The following is an 18,000-nucleotide window of genomic DNA, read 5'->3' as shown; positions in this document are numbered from 1 at the left end:
ACATGCGCCGGCGGCTATCCCTGGGAACGACGCGATGGATTCGTCGGCGTGATACAGGTCCCGAAAGCCTACCAAGGTTTGTTCTCCCACAGGCAGAAATCCCTGACCTCAGCGGCATGCAAGGCCTGCAGACTGGAGCGACTGACACGGGTCAACCGCGGGCTACCAACTTCCTTCCCTAGTGCCAGAAGGGGTTCTGGAGACATCGCGGCACTGAGGCCGCAATAGTGGTTCTGGTCTCCACCCTCGATCAAAGGAGAACGCAAGTGTCGCCGCTGTACCGCTCGTGTTCTATTGGTTGTAGGGGTTTCCTGGATCCAGTCAAGTTGCCCTGGCAGCTTTTATCCAGGAAATTCTCCAGTTGAACCTGGAAAATAAACTTATTGACTATTGACTGTTCTGCTCCTGAATGTGCGGTAAGCCGTTGATAGCATTCCTGTTCCACTATTACGAATGCCCCCGACGAACTCGAAGTGACCGACTGCCTGGGGCTTTTCATGAACGTCATCCTTTCGACCCGAAACAAACAGGTACGGGTGGGTTGCATCCTGATCTAGCCACGCCCAAGCTCCTCAGTGTGCCTGAGGGCTGCGCGTTCAGTCCCTGCGTGTTCTATTTGGCGCTGGCAGGTCTACCGGACTCCATCCTCAAGGCCCTGTCTGCTGCTCTGTTCGCTCAGGCGACGTGGCTTTCTGGATCCGAGCCCCCACTAAGAAGCTTCATCTGCACAAGGCAGACCCTCTAGCGAGCACTCAGTGCCTTAAAGGATCATCTGGTCTGCGATATTTTGATTTCAAATGAATGCTGAGGCCTTAAAGGGATAAAGTCAGCATTGAAAGTTCTAGATAAGGCGCTTGCGGCAATCATTTGGAATATCACAAAAATCGCAGCGCATGAACATAATTTCTCCACTGCGCTTCTACCCTTTAAAGGGGTGATGCTATCCGAAGCTCAGTAACGCCAGATTCCGAAGACGTTGCGCACTCATTTCCCGATATGCCACGTAGCTTCTTTTTAATGCATTAGTACAAAACTTGCTCCCACTTAGACTTATTGATCGATTCGCTCTCGCCCTACCATAAGTTTGCCGTCCCGGTTAGCTCACATGGTATAGCGAGTGCTCCGGTGAAGCGGTGGTCCTGGGTTCGAACCCCGGACCAGGAAGAGTTTTTCTTTAACTGTGAAGTTTCTGAGAAAGCTGTATAGCTTTCCTTTGTAGCCGTATGGCTGCGGTCGGGTGGATGTTAATGAGTAATTACTCCCTTATTACTTCTTTTACCCGCACTCACACTTTTCATGCTGACTGACATCCCTTATTTTAGATTCTCACGTGATTCGCTCCAGAGGCAACTATCAATTGCTAGTACAAAATCAAATTGCTGTATTTGATGCAGTTCTCAAATAAACCCGCCGATTAGAATCACGGGCTACAGGATCAACTTGCCAAGAACCTATGCACGACGGTCTCTTTCGAATTACTAAGCATAGTGTAACAGTGTGTGGTATTTTAAGCAAAGCCGACACAATTGTTTAATTCCTGAAGAATTGGTACAATGAGGAGTTGCAAGTTGGTACTCGACTTTTTCCAAGATAGCGATGTCAGATGGATTTTATATTTCTTGCAGTCCGCTGAATCATTTGCAGCAAAGTAGCTCTCTGCAAGGCACAGGGTCGCCTGATGATAACGTCATTTCATGGGTCATCACCGCAGAGGTCATTTTCGTACTGCGGAATCCTAACTTCGCAGGTCTCCTCATAGTTGTCAAGGCAGTGCTGGGGAACGTTACTGACCACAGAGCGTGTCACCCACAGCAGGCAGTCTGGAAGCGGCAAGGGAAAAGAAATAAAAACATTAATAGACTTTTCTGGGGGTATGCCAAAGCGGTTCTAAATATCTAGCATTTATGGGGCCTATGGATGATGCACAACACAAACGACACAGTTGCAGGCATTTTATAAACAGAATGGAATGAAATCTAAAATTACATTTTTGCCTGGAATTTCATTGTTCCGGCGCGAAGCCTTCTGGAGAACCGGTTCAATAACCGATCCGTTATTGAGTTCGAACCCCGGCTGGCACCACCTCCTCCCATGACGCAAAAGGTTTAGCATAGCTGGTTTCAAATGCAATTCCACGAATACGCGCGCTAACTGTACTTAAAAGGCTTTTGTGGCCAACACTCAGAATGAAATCCACAGCAATCCCTAAGCGCCACAGTGTTTGTACTGTGGACACATTTTCATCAGTACATTATAGACTGCGTTCAGGTAAAGGCCTAAAGTCTGTTTCACATGCAAGCGAACCGCTCGCGAATCCCGCCACCGCGGCGCATACACCCTCTCTCAAACGGCGGAAGAAGCTCCAGCGGCTGGAGCGGCGAGGTTTGGGCAAGTTCGAGATTTTCGCGGCGGCGACGCGGCAGCACCGCATCTCAACCAATGACGGCCCGGCGTTGCCACGTGACCAGTAGAGGCCTCGTGCAAGAAAGAATGCGCATAGACCAGTGTTTGTGTTTGTACGCCGCACGTACGAAATTTTGTTTAAAAGAGAAATTATATAAAGTGGTATTTAATGCTTAAAACGCTACATTTATATCTATTAAAATAAACTATGAAAATAAATGACAAAATAGTGCTTATATATTACGCTTTTTTGTATTTGCAGGCCACCGAGACTGGTTGCAAGCGCATATCTTTTGCCAGCAACATTGCTTTTCGCAGCGGTGGGAAACGCGCAGCGGCGACGCATGTGAAACGAAAGCTCGCGAAACGCTTCGCAGCGCCGCGCCGCTGTTCGCTCTATTCGCCGAATCGCTTGCATATGAACCACCCTTAAGCTGGCTGAAGATGCGTCGAGCAAGGGCTGCACCGATGAAATATTTAGCACGGCATTCTGGCGCTGGAATAAACACTGCTGGCTTTTAACATCCATTGTTGCGGTCGATTCTAGGTCAAGAATGTTGCAGAAATATCAGCTCTCAGCTTAGAGATGAACGGTCTTACGGTCATGGTTGCTGTACGGAACTATCATGACCATACAGTTCCGATAATCGGTGTAGTTGTAGTAGGCTGTATGCGGACGAGTTCGGTCTGAAAGAGAAAATAAATGAAGCAATGTAGATGAGCAAAACAAAAGCACCAAATCTGATGCCTCTGAGGTGAAACTCGCCAAAGTAGCCCCATTCTGCCACAAACGAGCAGGCATGTTCTTAAATTTAGCAGTAGGCTATCTGAGAAACTTGCGCATTTATTCACATATTTAAGAAAACAGTTGCAAAACTTTGTTAGGAAAGCAGAATACACCACACAATTCCGTAGTCTGTCCTCCTCGGCAAGGACATTTATAAAGGGTGCTTTATTTCCAGATACTGGAGCTAATAATTGTTCTCACTTACGAATCGTCAGACTCGTTTCTGTCGCAAGAAGGGCGGAACGTTCGGACCAGAAAAACGCGAGTGTTGTCGCCATGAACACATGATTGACAAATTTCACAACTCTTTCTTTAGGCGCGGTCTTAATTCTTCATAAGATTGTGCGAATTCCGATACCATGGATCACTCTACTGTACTACTATATATTGGACTAGTGTCTATTTGGGGTTCTTCTTGGAACGTGTCACACTGTTCAGGAGGATTATAAAATGTAACAAGGGTTGGCATAATCCAACAGAATATGGAGTACTCCTTATGCATGGTTACGTAAGCAGAATACACAAATTCTGTGTACATATCTCCTTATGTGCATTCATCCTGGTAACAAACGAAAGTAGCAAATTCCAAAAACCGAAGGTACCACATACCATTGTCGACGAAGTAGGTGACCTGGTCTGGGATCTCGCCTCCCTCTATGTCGAAGGTGATGTTTCTCCTGAAAAAAAAAAGTTCTCAAGTTCAAAACTACCTCTGCCTAGAACATAATAAAATGGAATTAGCATTCATTTAGGCGGATTCCCTGTTGGTTGTGTTAGATCTCAAAGAGCACAATCCAAACAATGTCCCTGAAATTGAACGCATTAAGCATGTCCGAACAAGGCATTCTTTTCTGAGATCTCTCCATGCAAGCTTGCTAACGAAGACAAAATACAGGCGAACAAATAAAAAATGCTTGTTCCGGTCTGTGCTGCGGATGGAGTTTTCTTTTCGATGCTGTTTAATTCCTCGGATTTTATTGTGTACTGGTATGACTTAGGCTTCCCCAAGCTGCTACCACGTGTTCACGGCATACCGACAGCATGCCTCAGAGCGAAAACCTTAAACTCACAGGCACCGCCACACATGACAGATGCCTTCTTTTAAATGCAATCAACAAAAGACAATAGAGCAGTGTAGCAGTGCTGCCGTCTGAAAAGCACTGCCGCAATCTTCGCACGCGAACGATTAATTTTCAAGAATAGAGTGGTACCCTGCTGCAGAATGGTCTCAACACGCCTGCGTTTGCTTGGACCCAAACTCTGATATTTTTAGGGAAAAACTGAAACACGGAGCGGCGCTGTTTCTATACAATTCAGAAAAAGCAGCATCCTCATAACTAAACTTAACCGGTAAGGAAATCGTGGCACACCTCTAGAACTAATAACATCGTACCTAATGAACGTAACAGAAATGGTATGACTGTCAAATCGCCAATCCAGCTTTCTGCCAGTCGGCATGGGTCTTCTTAGGGCCTGTGTTGTTTAATGTTTTGAATATTGACATTGTCTTAATCAAAAACTCAGTGAAATTTGTCATATTGTAACAGTTGTTACACTGAAAAGGAACTGCAGCGGCTGAACGAGGGCACCAGAGAAACGGACCTACACTTCAGCGTCGTCTACTTCTATAGGCTGCGATCTCTTTCTTCTTCTACTTCCAATCCTCGTGTCACTGCCCCCTCTTCAGGAGCATCGCCCCGATGCGGTGTTACCGTCAGACCGAATAGCGGGGAGAAAAAGTGTCCAAGAGGTACACCACGAGTCTGACATCACGGAAGATGACTACATGCAGCCGGAAAGTCACTCGGGGGGTCGCTCGTAGTACGGCTTCATTCGCACCACATGCACAACGTCGCTGCGCTTGCCGTTGTGCGATGAACGAGCTGGCGAGGCTGGTGCAACTTCGTACGTTACGTCGCTGAGGCGGCGGACAACAAGGTAAGGGCCGAAGTAGCGGCGCAGTAACTTTTCGGACAGCCCGCGACGACGAACGGGCGTCCAAACCCGCACATAGTCGCCTGGGTGGTAGGTAACGTAGCGGCGTCCAAGGTTGTAGCGGTCAGCATCGATCTGCTGCTGACGGTGAATGCGGTGTCTGGCCAGTTGCCGCGCTTCTTCCGCCCGCTGAACATAGGTGGCGACGTCGATAACAAGTTCACTATCACTGTCAGGGGGGTCCATGGGTAGCATAACATCGAGGGGGCTGGTAACCTGTCGACCGAAGACTAATTCGAACGGAGTGAACTGCGTCGTCTCTTGCTGCGCGGTATTATACGCGAATGTTGCGTATGGGAGAATTTCGTCCAATGTCTTGTGCTCGATATCAATACACATGGAAAGCATGTCGGTCAAGGTCCTGTTGAGGCGTTCTACCAAGCCATTTGTCTGCGGGTGGTAGGCTGTTGTACGTCTATGGCTGGTGTGCGTGAGCTTGAGTACAGCCTGAGTGAAGCTGGCCGTAAATGCGGCTCCACGGTCAGTAATGATAGCTGCAGGAGCGACATGACGCAGGACGATGTTGTGGACGAAGAAGTCGGCGACTTCAGCAGCAGTACCGTTTGCAAGTGACGTGGTCTCAGCGTATCGGGTCAAATAATCTGTCGCGACCGCAATCCACCGGTTTCCTTTGGTCGACTTCGGAAAAGGGCCGAGGAGGTCTATGCCAATTTGCTGAAAAGGGGCCTTTGGTGGTGCTATGGGCTGCAGAAAGCCGGCTGGCTTCAGAGGAGGAGATTTGCGCCTTGGCAATCCCAGCATGTTGTTACGTATCTACGCACGGCTGGGAGTAAATTGGGCCAGTAATACTTAAGCCGAATCTTTGCCAGTGTGCGACTAACACTCAAGTGGCCGGCGGATGGTTCATCATGACAAGCGCTTAAGATTTCGGAGCGTAACTGGGATGGCACAACAAGCAGAAACATCTCTTTGTTGCTGTCAAAGTTGCGCTTGTAGAGGACTCCACGCCGCAGAATGAAGGTCTGTAGTCCACGGCGAAACACACGAGGTACATGAGAATTCAAACCCTCCAGATACTTAACGAGTGGCGCCAACTCAGAATCTGCTCGTTGAAGCTGCGCCATACGGGAGATGCTAATGGCACAAAGAACAGGGCAATCTTCGGGGATGTCTTGCGTAGCCGGTTCCACGGGCGCTCGTGATAAACAGGCCGCGTCCTGGTGCTGCCGACCCCATTTATAGACGACCGTAACGTCGTACTCCTGTAAACGGAGGCTCCATCTGGCCAACCGGCCAGAAGGGTCTTGAATGCTGGCCAGCTAGCATAGCGAGTGATGATCGCTGACAACACGAAACGGTCGGCCGTAGATGTAAGGTCGAAACTTACTCAGAGCCCAGATGACGGCAAGGCACTCTTTTTCGGTCGTCGAATAGTTCCGTTCCGATCGAGAAAGTGTGCGGCTCGCGTAGGCGATTACTCGCTCTGCGCCGTCCTGCCACTGTACGAGGATCGCTCCGAGGCCGACATTGCTGGCGTCAGTGTGGACATCAGTCTCTGCATTCTCGTCAAAATGAGCTAGTATTGGTGGACTTTGAAGGTGGCAGCGCAGTTCCTCGAAGGCTGCGTCTTGGGCACTTCCCCATACGAAGGATGTGTCATCTCGAGTCAAGGCAGTCAATGGCTCGGCTAGGCGAGAAAAATCTTTAACAAAGCGGCGGTAATACGAGCAGAGGCCCAAAAAACGTCGGAGGGCCTTCTTGTCGGTTGGACGTGGAAAACTGGAGACAGCGGAAGTCTTGTCGGGGTCTGGAAGAACACCTTGTGCGCTGACATGTCCTAAGAAACGGAGCTCCTCGAAGGCGAAATGGCATTTCTCTGGCTTGATCGTTAGTTGTGCAGACTAAGAGCTTGATGGACAATGCGCAATCGCTCCAAGTGTTGTTCGAAGCTAGACGAAAAGATGACCACGTCTTCCAGGTACACAGGGCACGTCTGCCACTTCAAACCAGCTAAAACAGCGTCCATCATGCGTTGAAATGTGGCCGGAGCGCAGCAAAGTCCAAACGGGAGCACCTTAAATTCGTACAGACCGTCGGGTGTCACGAAAGCAGTTTTCTCGCGGTCTCGCTCGTCCACCTCGATCTGCCAATATCCGCTTTTCAGATCTAAGGAAGAGAAGAACCTGGCGTCCCGGAGTCGGTCAAGGGCATCATCGATCCTCGGGAGTGGGTATACGTCCTTTTTGGTAACATTATTCAGTTTCCTGTAATCAACACAGAATCGCAACGTGTTGTCTTTCTTTTTCACCAGGACCACCGGCGACGCCCACGGACTTGTTGACGGCTGTATAACGTCGTCTGCAAGAATTTCATCGACTTGCGTCCTAATAGCTTCGCGCTCTTTGGGCGAAACGCGGTATGGACGCTGACAAACTGGTGGCGTGGCCGAATCGGTGACAATGCGATGCTTGGCTAGCGGCGTACGTCCGACCTTGGAGCTCGCTGCGAAGCAATCTTTAAAATCAAGTAGCAGCGACGACAGAAGGTTCTTCTGATGAGGTGACAACTCCGGGTTGATTTTAACCTTCTGAAGGGCGTTACTTGGTGCGGCATCGTCGTGAAGATTCACCTGTACGGGGCACAGATTCGGCAACCTATCCACGTCGTCGAGGAAGGCGACGGCCGTTCCCTTGGCGAGGTGCTGAATTTCGTTCGTGAAATTCGTCAGAAAAACTGTCGCACAGCCGTCATTCAGTTCAACAAGACCGCGCGCGATACCCACACCCTTCTCGAGCAACAGCGAATGGTGACTGTCCGCAATACCTTCGTAGTCGTGAAACGAGTCGTTCCTCACTAACACCAGCACACTGGACCGTGGTGGCAGCATTACGTCGTCTTCGACTATACGCAGAGCGTTGACTCCTGGGCCTTCTGTGTTACTGTGCGCCACGGCTTGCTTCGTCGAAAATGTGACTCGCGCCTCGTGTAGATCTATCACAGCATCGTTTGCCTGTAGAAAGTCGAGGCCCAGGATCAAATCTCTCGAACAATCGCTCAACACGACGAATTCACCCACGTAGACGAAACCGCGGATGCCGACTCGGGCTGTGCACCTTCCGGCCGGGCTAATGAGGTGACCTGCAGCCGTGCGTATGCTAGGGCCCAACCAAGGTGTCAAAACTTTGCTCAATTCCTGGGCGAGGGTGTGGCTCATCACGGAATAGTCAGCCCCAGTATCAAGTAAAGCGATGGTGTCAGTTCCGTCAATCGTCACACGCAAATCAGAAGTAGCGCGTCGGATGCTGTCGCTACCCTGCCCCGGTGAGGAATCAGCGTATCGGTATATCGGCGGCGGAGGATCTTCAGTTTTCCCGACAGCAGCGGCCTTGCCTCCGGAGACCGCTGGAATTAGTTTTCCCGGCGTGGACTGGGAGAACGCCGCTCAGGGTAGCCGGCGTCTCGGCGAGGGCTTGGGGAACGGTAACGCAGCGGAAATGACGACCTAGGATCGTAGGGACCGTATGTCCCAGGCCTCTGACGGGCCGACAGATGAGCTTCAATTTCGAATGGTCGTTCGCCATTCCGGGGGCAAGGGTCGTCGGGCGCGAAACCACGCAGACCCACTCGGCGGTACGGGCAGGCCCTGTAAAGGTGTCCCGCCTTACCACAGTGGTAGCAAAGGGGCCGCCGGTCCGGTGTACGCCACACTTCACACTTCCGTGGCCGCTGATAAGCTGGTCGAGCAGGCACACGGGAAAGACCAGACTGCTGCGCTGCGTGAGTCGCGGTATTCACGTCGTAGCCTGGCGTTGGGGCCCGGCAGAGGACAGATGCATAGGTTGGTCTGACCTCAGTCTGTCTTGGGATCTCAGGCAGTTGTTGCTGCTGTGCTGCTAGGCGCACCTCGTCCCGGACGACTTCAGACAGCGATGTAACAGACGGCGCGCTGGGAGGCAGCTGGAGGGCTTGTAATTCCTCCCTGACGATCGACCTGATTAGGTCCCGTAAAACGGCCGCATCACTCCCTAGCGGCTTCGAAGAAACAGCGGGCCCAAGCGTGCTTACATCCCGATTGTATTGCCGGGCTCGTTGCAGGAGCGTCGTCTCCATGGTAGTCGCTTCCGTGAGGAATTCGGCAACAGTACGCGGTGGACTGCGCACAAGACCGGCGAAAAGTTCCTGCTTGACCCCGCGCATGAGGTGGCGAAGCTTCGTCTCCTCCGCCATGGATGGGTCAGCACGCTTGAAGAGGCGCGTCATGTCCTCTACATACATGCGGACGCTTTCGTTAGTCCGCTGGTTACGGGAGCGAAGCGCAGCTTCAGCTTCATCCCGGCGGTCTGCGTTGGGGAATGTAGCTATGAGATTTTGGCGAAATGTCTCCCAGGTGGACAGGTTGCTCTCGTGGTTCTCGTACCATGTCCTAGCGGAGTCCTCGAGCGCAAAATACACATTATGGAGCTTACGGTCGTCGCTCCAACCGTTGTAGCGGGCGACCCGCTCGAAGGTGTCCAGCCAGTCTTCCGCATCTTCGTACACGTCGCCGTGAAAAGATGGCGGTGTTCGCGGCGTGTGGTAGAGGATGGGCGCCGGGAACCTACTGTCTGTGGCCATTTCCGGTGGGACCGTCGGTCGAGGCTGCGTCTTCCTCGTCGGGTTGTCAAGAGGTCAGAATTCAGGTGTCTCACCGCGGAGGCGGCGGCTTGGGCGCTGATGGACCGGTCTGAGTGCCGTCTTTATCTCGTAGGCGTACGCAGGTCGGGAAGCGTACCCAGCACTGCTCCACCAGATGTGTAACAGTTGTTACACTGAAAAGGAACTGCAGCGGCTGAACGAGGGCACCAGAGAAACGGACCTACACTTCAGCGTCGTCTACTTCTAGAGGCTGCGATCTCTTTCTTCTTCTACTTCCAATCCTCGTGTCAATATACGCCAACAGCTGTTTTATACTTATGCCTGCTCCGGATGCAGACATGTTGATAGAGCAATGTGAAGAATTTCTTATAAACTAATCGTCATTGTGATGATCAAACAGGCTGAAAATAAAACCATCTAATACTAAAATAATGATTTCAAGGAGAAAAATAAAACACAATAACTAATTCATGCCACAACATACGAAGGGAAAAACATTGAAATTGTAGGATCACATAAAATAACTAGAGGTACATTTAGCAGTACATTAAGCTGGGACATGCATACTGTTATTATACGCAAAAAAATCTCCGCAGTAGGTGGGGCAGTTTCTTAGGACTGAGAGCCATATTGGAAAAAGCAGGATACCCTTCTAAGCTTCTGCCCTTGGTTGCTGAAGCTGTTTTGAAGAAGACTAAACGACCTGCAACTGAATTCAAGTAGGACCAATGCGCAAAACGAAATTGTGCTACTGATTCGGAGTACCCGGGTTCGAACCCGACCCCGGCGGCTGCGTTTTTATGGAGGCAAAACGCTAAGGCGCCCGTGTGCTGTGTGATGTCAGTGCACGTTAAAGATCCCCAGGTGGTCGAAATTATTCCAGAGCCTTCCACTACGGCACCTCTTTCTTCCTTTCTTGTTTCACACCCTCCTTTATCCCTTCCCTTACGGCGCGGTTCAGGTGTCCGCCGATATATCAGACAGATACTTCGCCATTTCCCTTCCCCCAAAAAAACAATTATAATAATTGTCTTGCCTTACAAGGATCAAATTTCCGACAACTTAAGAAAAATTGGAAGAAATTAAAGTAGGTGTTGAGAGCGTTTTAAATGGGCCATGACATGGTCGTTCTTCATATAGCAGTTTTGTGCTTCAGGAACTAATACAAGAGCTTATGATTCAATTTTCGAAATTTGGTTGCCCTAGACGCGCTGTATATTCCTAAAAATGCGATCGAAATTGAGACCGGGAAACTCCTCCCACCGGCAGCGGCCGCCATATCGAATGCTATCGCGACGTCACTAGGGCCTACCACGGAGCAACGTCGTCTGCTCTCGTTGCTGCAATGTGCGCAGCGAGGTCTCTTGTCCCCTGTACTTCCGCGGGCGATCGAAGTAGCAGTCGTCCTCCATATATGAGTGGCTGGTCCCGCGAAAGCGTTAATAATAGTAGCGCAGTTATTGTTCGGTATGGGTATAGGGTCCGGTTACACTAGGCCGATGGGACGGCGGTCGGCTGCCGGTTGGCTGGTCGGTATGCAAATTCCATCGCTGACGCACTGGTCTGTCAAGCTAGACCGACGACGACGCCAGCACGACCAACGACCCCGTATCGCAGTAGTGTAGAAAGTGAACTTAGTGGGAACTGGCAGATTGTGCTGGGGGACTAGTTGGTATGACATTCTATAAACTTGAGACCTTTAAAGCTTAATGGTCTTGATCATGCTAGCCACGGCGTCATACGCGATGTGCGTGCACCAGCGAAGATGTGCTTTCATTCGGTGCCTGCGCGTAGAACCTATCGGCGAGGCATTTGAGCGACACGGGCAGAAAACGCCGCACGACGGTGCCGCTCGTCGCCGTCGCCTGGGCTTGCGCGGCCGAGCGAAAGCTTCACGCCCCGCGAATAGACGACCCGAAAAACTGCGTTTGTGTACCTTATCCTTATCGAAAAAAGCGAAACGAGCAGATGCATTTCACATCTTCACACTGTCTTACTAGTCAGCGGGGAACTCTTGCCAGATGCTTGAATTTCGGCCGACGGTGGACCGCCGGCCCCTTTCATGACGAGGCCTAGCGAGTACGCAGGATTCGTGTGTGCGATTTCGGCAATAGCGGAAAGCGAATTCGCAAGTTTTAGCGCCTGCAAATAGCTGTCGAGCGTAGTTTTGGCCAGAGTGCCCTCAAATCTACGACCGCCTACATCGCAGGGCGCCAGTACAGTAAGGGGGAAGTGCCGATATGTGACCCGGTGTGCACAGCATGTGCTGAAGGCAGCCGGCAGCAGCCGTCGGCGTCGGCTGTGGACAAGAAATCTGGTCGTTTTCGTTAATTCAAGTAATGTCCGAACGTATTTTAGCTAGGCCGCTTTAAAATCAAATACTGATGACATAAAAGAAGCTGATACAATTAGCGGGAAGCGCCGGTCCTAAGCGATGCGCTCCCCAAGCAGGAAATATAGCATCAGCTTGCGCTTATTGCAGTGTTATCATAGTGTGTAAATGAGCAAAACTACAATTTGTGAGCAATACTACGTAATATTAATGATAAGGAGAGCTCACCTTGCGTTTTATGCCAAGCAAACGAGCAGTACTGTTTGCGCACAGCTATGTAAACAACCCCAGCGCCGGGCTGCAGTTGTAATCGTCGCATTCCTCGGCCACAATGCGCACGCACAGTGAACGCTAAATGATGTACTTTTATTTTCAAGCACTCATTTAGACGGCGTGACTATTCATCGGTGCGGGCAGTGAAAGCATTAGTGTTGCGTAGGGTTTTGCAAGCGGCTTGGTTCCTGCAAAAGGGTTCTACGAGCCGAAGGGAATGTATGTTCGACTTACAAATGCAGCGGGGAAGTCGTCTCATTCGGCACTTTTCTCTGCTTCTTTCGTGCCTCAATGTTACTCTAGTGCCGCCTTGAGATAATTTGAGTTTAATTATCGAGCCGATGAATTGCGGACAAGAAATTGGTAGCCAGCTACAAAACGCCGCGGCTTTCACGGCGCACATCGGCGAAGGCATGCATGGCACGTGCCGCTTTTCACGCACGGGAGCACCTGACTGCTCAAAAGAGAACACACTCATAACATAAAAATAGCATGTTTATCAGCGTAAATAATAAAGCAGGGGTCCATCGATTTCTGTTTCCTCAACAATCAGAAAAGGGGTGCCACGAGCAAGTCCGATTTTTTAAGGATCACTCAGGTCGCGTAGTAAGCTGACGGCTTCCGAAAAGAAAACACTAAAAATGCACTTTCTTTCGATAAGCTAAAAAAGAAAACTTTTCGAGTGACCGCTGTCTACGGTGTGCATGCAAGCACCTCAACAGCGCGCAGCAGACGACGCGGGGCGGGTATGCCCCTCTGATGTCAGTGATCAGAGGTTGCCAGACCAGCAAGCAGTTCACAGAAGAAACGAAAAAAAACTCGTTTTATAAATATTTACCGCACAGAATCAACTGAAATTTGGGGGAATTTTACTTTAACAAGTTCAGAATTAAATGCGATAAACAGGGTACGCGTGACAATAGCCTCTCATGGCCCCTTTGAGTGCTCCAGAGCGGTTATCTCGTGTCTGCAATTGTTCTACAAAGCCTAGAAAAGTGAGGAGTATTTGCACCACTCGCCACCAGCAGTCCTTCGTTCAGTGCTCTCAGTCGGTTATTTATTCCATTGCTCTGTCTTGCAGCAAAAAGTGCATTGTTCAGAACGGTTGCTACATCAATGAGAGACTGAAAGAACGCAACTAAAATGTGAGCATTTAAAAGTCGTGCCATCTTGGAATTCACAGTTGAGATTGTAAAGTCTTTGACTCAGGCTGTTTGCCAGATTTCGAAAAAAAGTACCTGTGATAGGGAGACACGTTGATAAGCTAATACGCGAGATTATGGAACCTACCAGCATACGAAGGTTGAATGGTCAGTGCGTCAGCGTCTTCAATTTCATCGTCATAAAAAGAACTATCCTTTTTCTCCAAAAATGCTAGATTTTAGGAACATTCTTTAGAGCGCGATTTTTATTTTCATCTGAGTTTTTCTTCTGCTTCTTAGTTGATCATCGCTGTTTTGCATATTTCTGGCCGGTTCTTGTTGCCCTTTTATTCTTTTACCGTCATGCTTGCCAGTGTTCTCAAATGATCATTGCTGTTTTTTTTTACGTATATTTTCAGGAAATACTCTCTGTTTGGCTTTTTTCATCTTCATCTTGGGCCCTGTCATTTCATTACTGTTTTTTGCATGTTTAATTTTATGGTCTTGTTTTTTAGCCTTCTCGCCGTAAAAACATTTTTACTGTCTCATTGTTCAACCTTCGAATATATGATACTTCGTCTCGCTTTGGGTGCCTGTTCTCTAGGCCCTGATTCATTCGTGGTTTTCCTGTGAAGAAAAAAAAAGTTGGGCTGAGGCTTAGCTAAAGTGTTAAGCCTGGATATCTCGAAGGGAAAAGGTTCGTGGCGATGCTCGTGGTTTAGCTTAAGGTTTCATACATAGGGTTACAATTTGGGAATACCTTTCTAGCTTTTCCAAAACGTGTTGTCTATGGTATGCACAGCTTGTAAAATTGTTATACAAGGCTATTAAAATCTTCAACTCCCACGCTAGAACTTCTGGGTCTTCTCCTCCTTCCATGGCGAAAGGTCAGACGACGCAGGCAGTGCGCGGCGGCGACGACGGCTGCGGCAGCAGCGGCCACCTGCGCTCCGCGTGACGTCACTCGATTTCGCGCATGCGCAGTTGTGGCAAATCTGTAGTGTGGCTCACGCGAATCCCGGTGTTGACGAGCCTAGTGAAGCTGTTCGCTTCGGCCGCCGCGGTGGCTCAGCGGTTATGGCGCTCGGCTGCTGGCCCGAAAAACGCGTGTTTGATCCCGGCCGCGGCGGTCGAATTTCGCTGGAGGCGAAATTCTTGAGGCCCGTGTGCTGTGCGATGTCAGTGCACGCAAAAGAACCCCAGGTGGTCGAAATTTCCGGAAACCTTCACTACGGCGTCTCTCAAAGCCTGTGTGGCTATGGGACATTAAACCCCGATAAACCATTTTCGCTTCAAAAAATTTGCAAGTTCGCTACTGTGTGCGGAAGTGGTGGTAGCTCTAATGCTATCACTTGAGCTGGAGCTTTAGTCATTTTCAGAGCTTCACCAACTTGAGATTTAAGAAGCTTTCGCTTCACTCACGGGCTTTTTTTCTGACTAGCTGTGTTCTTGTCTTTATTTTTTTCTTATTCCCTACAGAACCTTTGCCTTGGTCATGTGGCCCGATATTTACCTCTTAAATGGAAGTTCGCCTCTTTTCGAAATAAAAGTATTTAGTTGAGCGTTGCGTCCTGTCTTCCTCCTTGTTCTTGGGTCCCGTTCATTACTGCACTGTGTCCTGAAAGCACGCGTTGAAGGCATTTCGCTTTGGGGTGAGGAACCCAATTTTCAAAAATGTGGGGGAAAACTCTGCAGGAAAACTAAAGCACGCTTTGTACCTTTGTTTAAAGAGATGGTAGGTTCATATTTTATTCTGCCAAGCTTTTAAATTATAATAAATCTTAACTGCCAAAGGTGTATCAGCCTGGAAACTTTCTAATTCCTTGTTTGCTTTTTGCGAATTACTTCTTTTTAAATTTACACGGAAACCACGAGAAACGGGCGAAAACTGCGTCCTTTCCGGCGTATGCAACGAAGCAAGAAATTAAGCCAGAGCCTTTGCGCCACTGGAACACATTTAGGCTGGCAGTTCGAAACGCCTTGGGTTGTCCAATGTTCCAACAATGCAGATCTATTTTCAGAAATACTACGAGGTGTGTGTTGGTCCATGTGGGCAGGCACCCGCTTGGGTCGCGGTGTTAACGAAATGTGTATTGCGACACAAAAACGGAGGAACTGCCTTTCTTGCGACACTTGCAATGCACTTGGCGTTGGAGCCACGGTTATAGTGTGTGCATCGCAATAACACTGATGCCTTCCGCTGCCTTGCGCGGTCTTGCTTTTGGAATTATTTGTCATTTCTTCTACTATACTCTCCTACACTGCAACTGTTGCTTCCTCGAACCACACATCCCTTCGACTCGTTCCCTTCCAGGCATCTTACTTTCTCGATCTATCCCTGTCTCCGCTGCCCCCCCCCCCCTTTAATCTCAGCGCTGTCGGCTCGCCTGCCCACCAACATTTCACCCTCCCTCTCATTCGCTTTGTAAGAAACCATGGCGACGATAGTGCCGCTGATTATGCGCCTGCAAAATAACAAGCCTCCGCCTGAGACGCTATCAACGGTCGCTGTCACAATCTCCTCACCGGCCGCTGACATGGAACAGTGCAAAGGTCTAAACTGGAACAGCCAGTAAAAGAAAACAACCACTGGTCTGCTGGACATAAGACAAGAAAGCGCTGAATGTGCTAAAGACAAAACTACAGCGGGCGACCTCTTGCTCCGCGATGTCACTCGACGCCTTTGCGAATGCTTTTCGCTGTCGCAAACTCCAGCCCATTGCTTCTATCAGCGCATGAAAAACCGGTGGCTGCAGTGAATTTCGCCCATGACGCAGACATTGCTGTTTGCCAACATTTCAAGTACACCTGGTTATTACAGGAGAAAAGCTCACGTGCTTTTTTCTTAAACCATGAATAATTCTGGTCGCGTGTTCCCACGCCATGTTTCGCATTTCGCTGTAATTTTTACGTTTTACTTTGCGAAACAATTCACAGAAATTGTTTGGACCCATTGCCTTTATGGCTACTGCTGTGCTGCAAATGCGAATTGAACACAAGGGTAATGAAAGAGCTTAGGCCTATAGCATACCAAACACAACACTTCAAACATTACCCTGTAAATAGTCGGCATTCATTACTGCAGCAAGAAAAAACAAACTCACAGGACGGTTACGACTGTGTAATTCGATGTTCAGCGATTGCTGTTTAGGCGTTTAGTTTGGGGGATCTATTCCTGGCGCACTGGTGTAGTGACCAAATGATGCCCCTCTCCCCTGGCAGGCGGCTGCTCAAAAGAGAGCCATCTGTAGACTTATGCGACCCAGACTGACTGCAACGTAAGGTCACGTGACATTAACGCACCCACCGGTGACGCTGACGGCGACGAGAAAGCCAGGGACGGACGCCTAACAGCTATAGCTGTAAAATTAGGCAAAATTAAATGCACAGGTTTAACCAAGCAAGCATCGTATTGCATCCACTTCCACACTTTTGCGTAGTTAGGGGAAACATGATTTAAGGATACAGTAAAATCATGGTTCGGTTGATGCTATTGGGGACTTCATTCGCCATTAAATTGTAGAAGCTTTTCACCTCGAGTTGGAAGCGGGTGCCAGGTTAAATCCATTATTAGTAGCTCCTCTCGTTTGTATCAGCGGTTGGTTATCTGCGCAGTGTAAGGGACATGGCATCATTACTTTGCACAAGTGAGCTTACTTCAATTGCATACCTTGATATAGCCGCTGATATAGGTAATACGCATAGTTCTTAAAAACTCCTCAGGAAGGGTTTTTCAGAAGAGCACGTTTCTCTAAAAGAATACTCGGCACCAAAGATGTTTTTTTAAGTGGCGCCTCATGTCCTATCCAACAGCACACGTCTTGAAGCGACTCAAATTACAAGGGACGCCTTGGTGAACGGTTTGAGATTAATTTAGAACACCTGAATGTTCGTAAAATAAAAACAGTATGTGCAATATCGTAAAACCAGTATACATTCTGCAGCTTAATAAAATGTGACAGTTATAGGATTGTCTGGAATCCGCAGTGATATATACCACTACCAACCAAAAGCGTTCTTCGCTGCTTTGTCAGTACGACCTGTATAATTTCGATGGACTCTTGAATACAACTCCCACTTTCACGGATCGATATTTGAAGCACTGAACATTCTTTGCCCCAAACTTTGAGATTCGGAAGCGCACCACGCGCAAGCTTTCACTGTGCCTGAAGTCAACAAGCAAGCCACCACCCTTACCTTTTAATATTGCTGGCCCCGACGGTGCGCGGTAACCCAGCATTATGTTATCCAGCCGAGATTGTGTCCGTGAGGTCTAATACTAGCGGCAGTCGACCCAAGACCAGCACAGAGAAGCACTACGACCGGGGCACGAAGCGGAAAAGCATGATCGTCCATTTCTGAGGCATTAAACGTTATGGTTTCCAAACCACAAGAGCGGCCATCACACTTTGTTTGCTCTGAACGCCATCTATACAGATCGAATTGGCCTCCTCGCCGGACACAGCTTTCTC

General features: G+C 49.2%; 1 protein-coding gene across 1 annotated transcript in view; it reads right to left on the bottom strand.

The window, feature by feature from the left end:
• Nucleotides 1-1,500: 1,500 nt before the first annotated feature.
• LOC144132452 (uncharacterized) overlaps nucleotides 1,501-18,000 on the bottom strand; it is a 33,705-nt gene continuing 17,205 nt past the window's right edge. Inside the window, exons 3-5 of the mRNA XM_077664864.1 lie at nucleotides 3,800-3,867; nucleotides 3,004-3,090; nucleotides 1,501-1,820 (exon numbers count right to left, since the gene is read on the bottom strand). Of these exons, the coding sequence (XP_077520990.1) occupies nucleotides 1,693-1,820; nucleotides 3,004-3,090; nucleotides 3,800-3,867 (283 nt within the window). The 3' untranslated portion in view covers nucleotides 1,501-1,692. The remainder of the gene's footprint in view (nucleotides 1,821-3,003; nucleotides 3,091-3,799; nucleotides 3,868-18,000) is intronic.

Source organism: Amblyomma americanum, chromosome 5 (assembly GCF_052857255.1).
Source record: "Amblyomma americanum isolate KBUSLIRL-KWMA chromosome 5, ASM5285725v1, whole genome shotgun sequence".
NCBI classification, from domain to species: Eukaryota; Metazoa; Arthropoda; class Arachnida; order Ixodida; family Ixodidae; genus Amblyomma; species Amblyomma americanum.
This window is presented reverse-complemented; position numbering and strand designations above follow the sequence as displayed.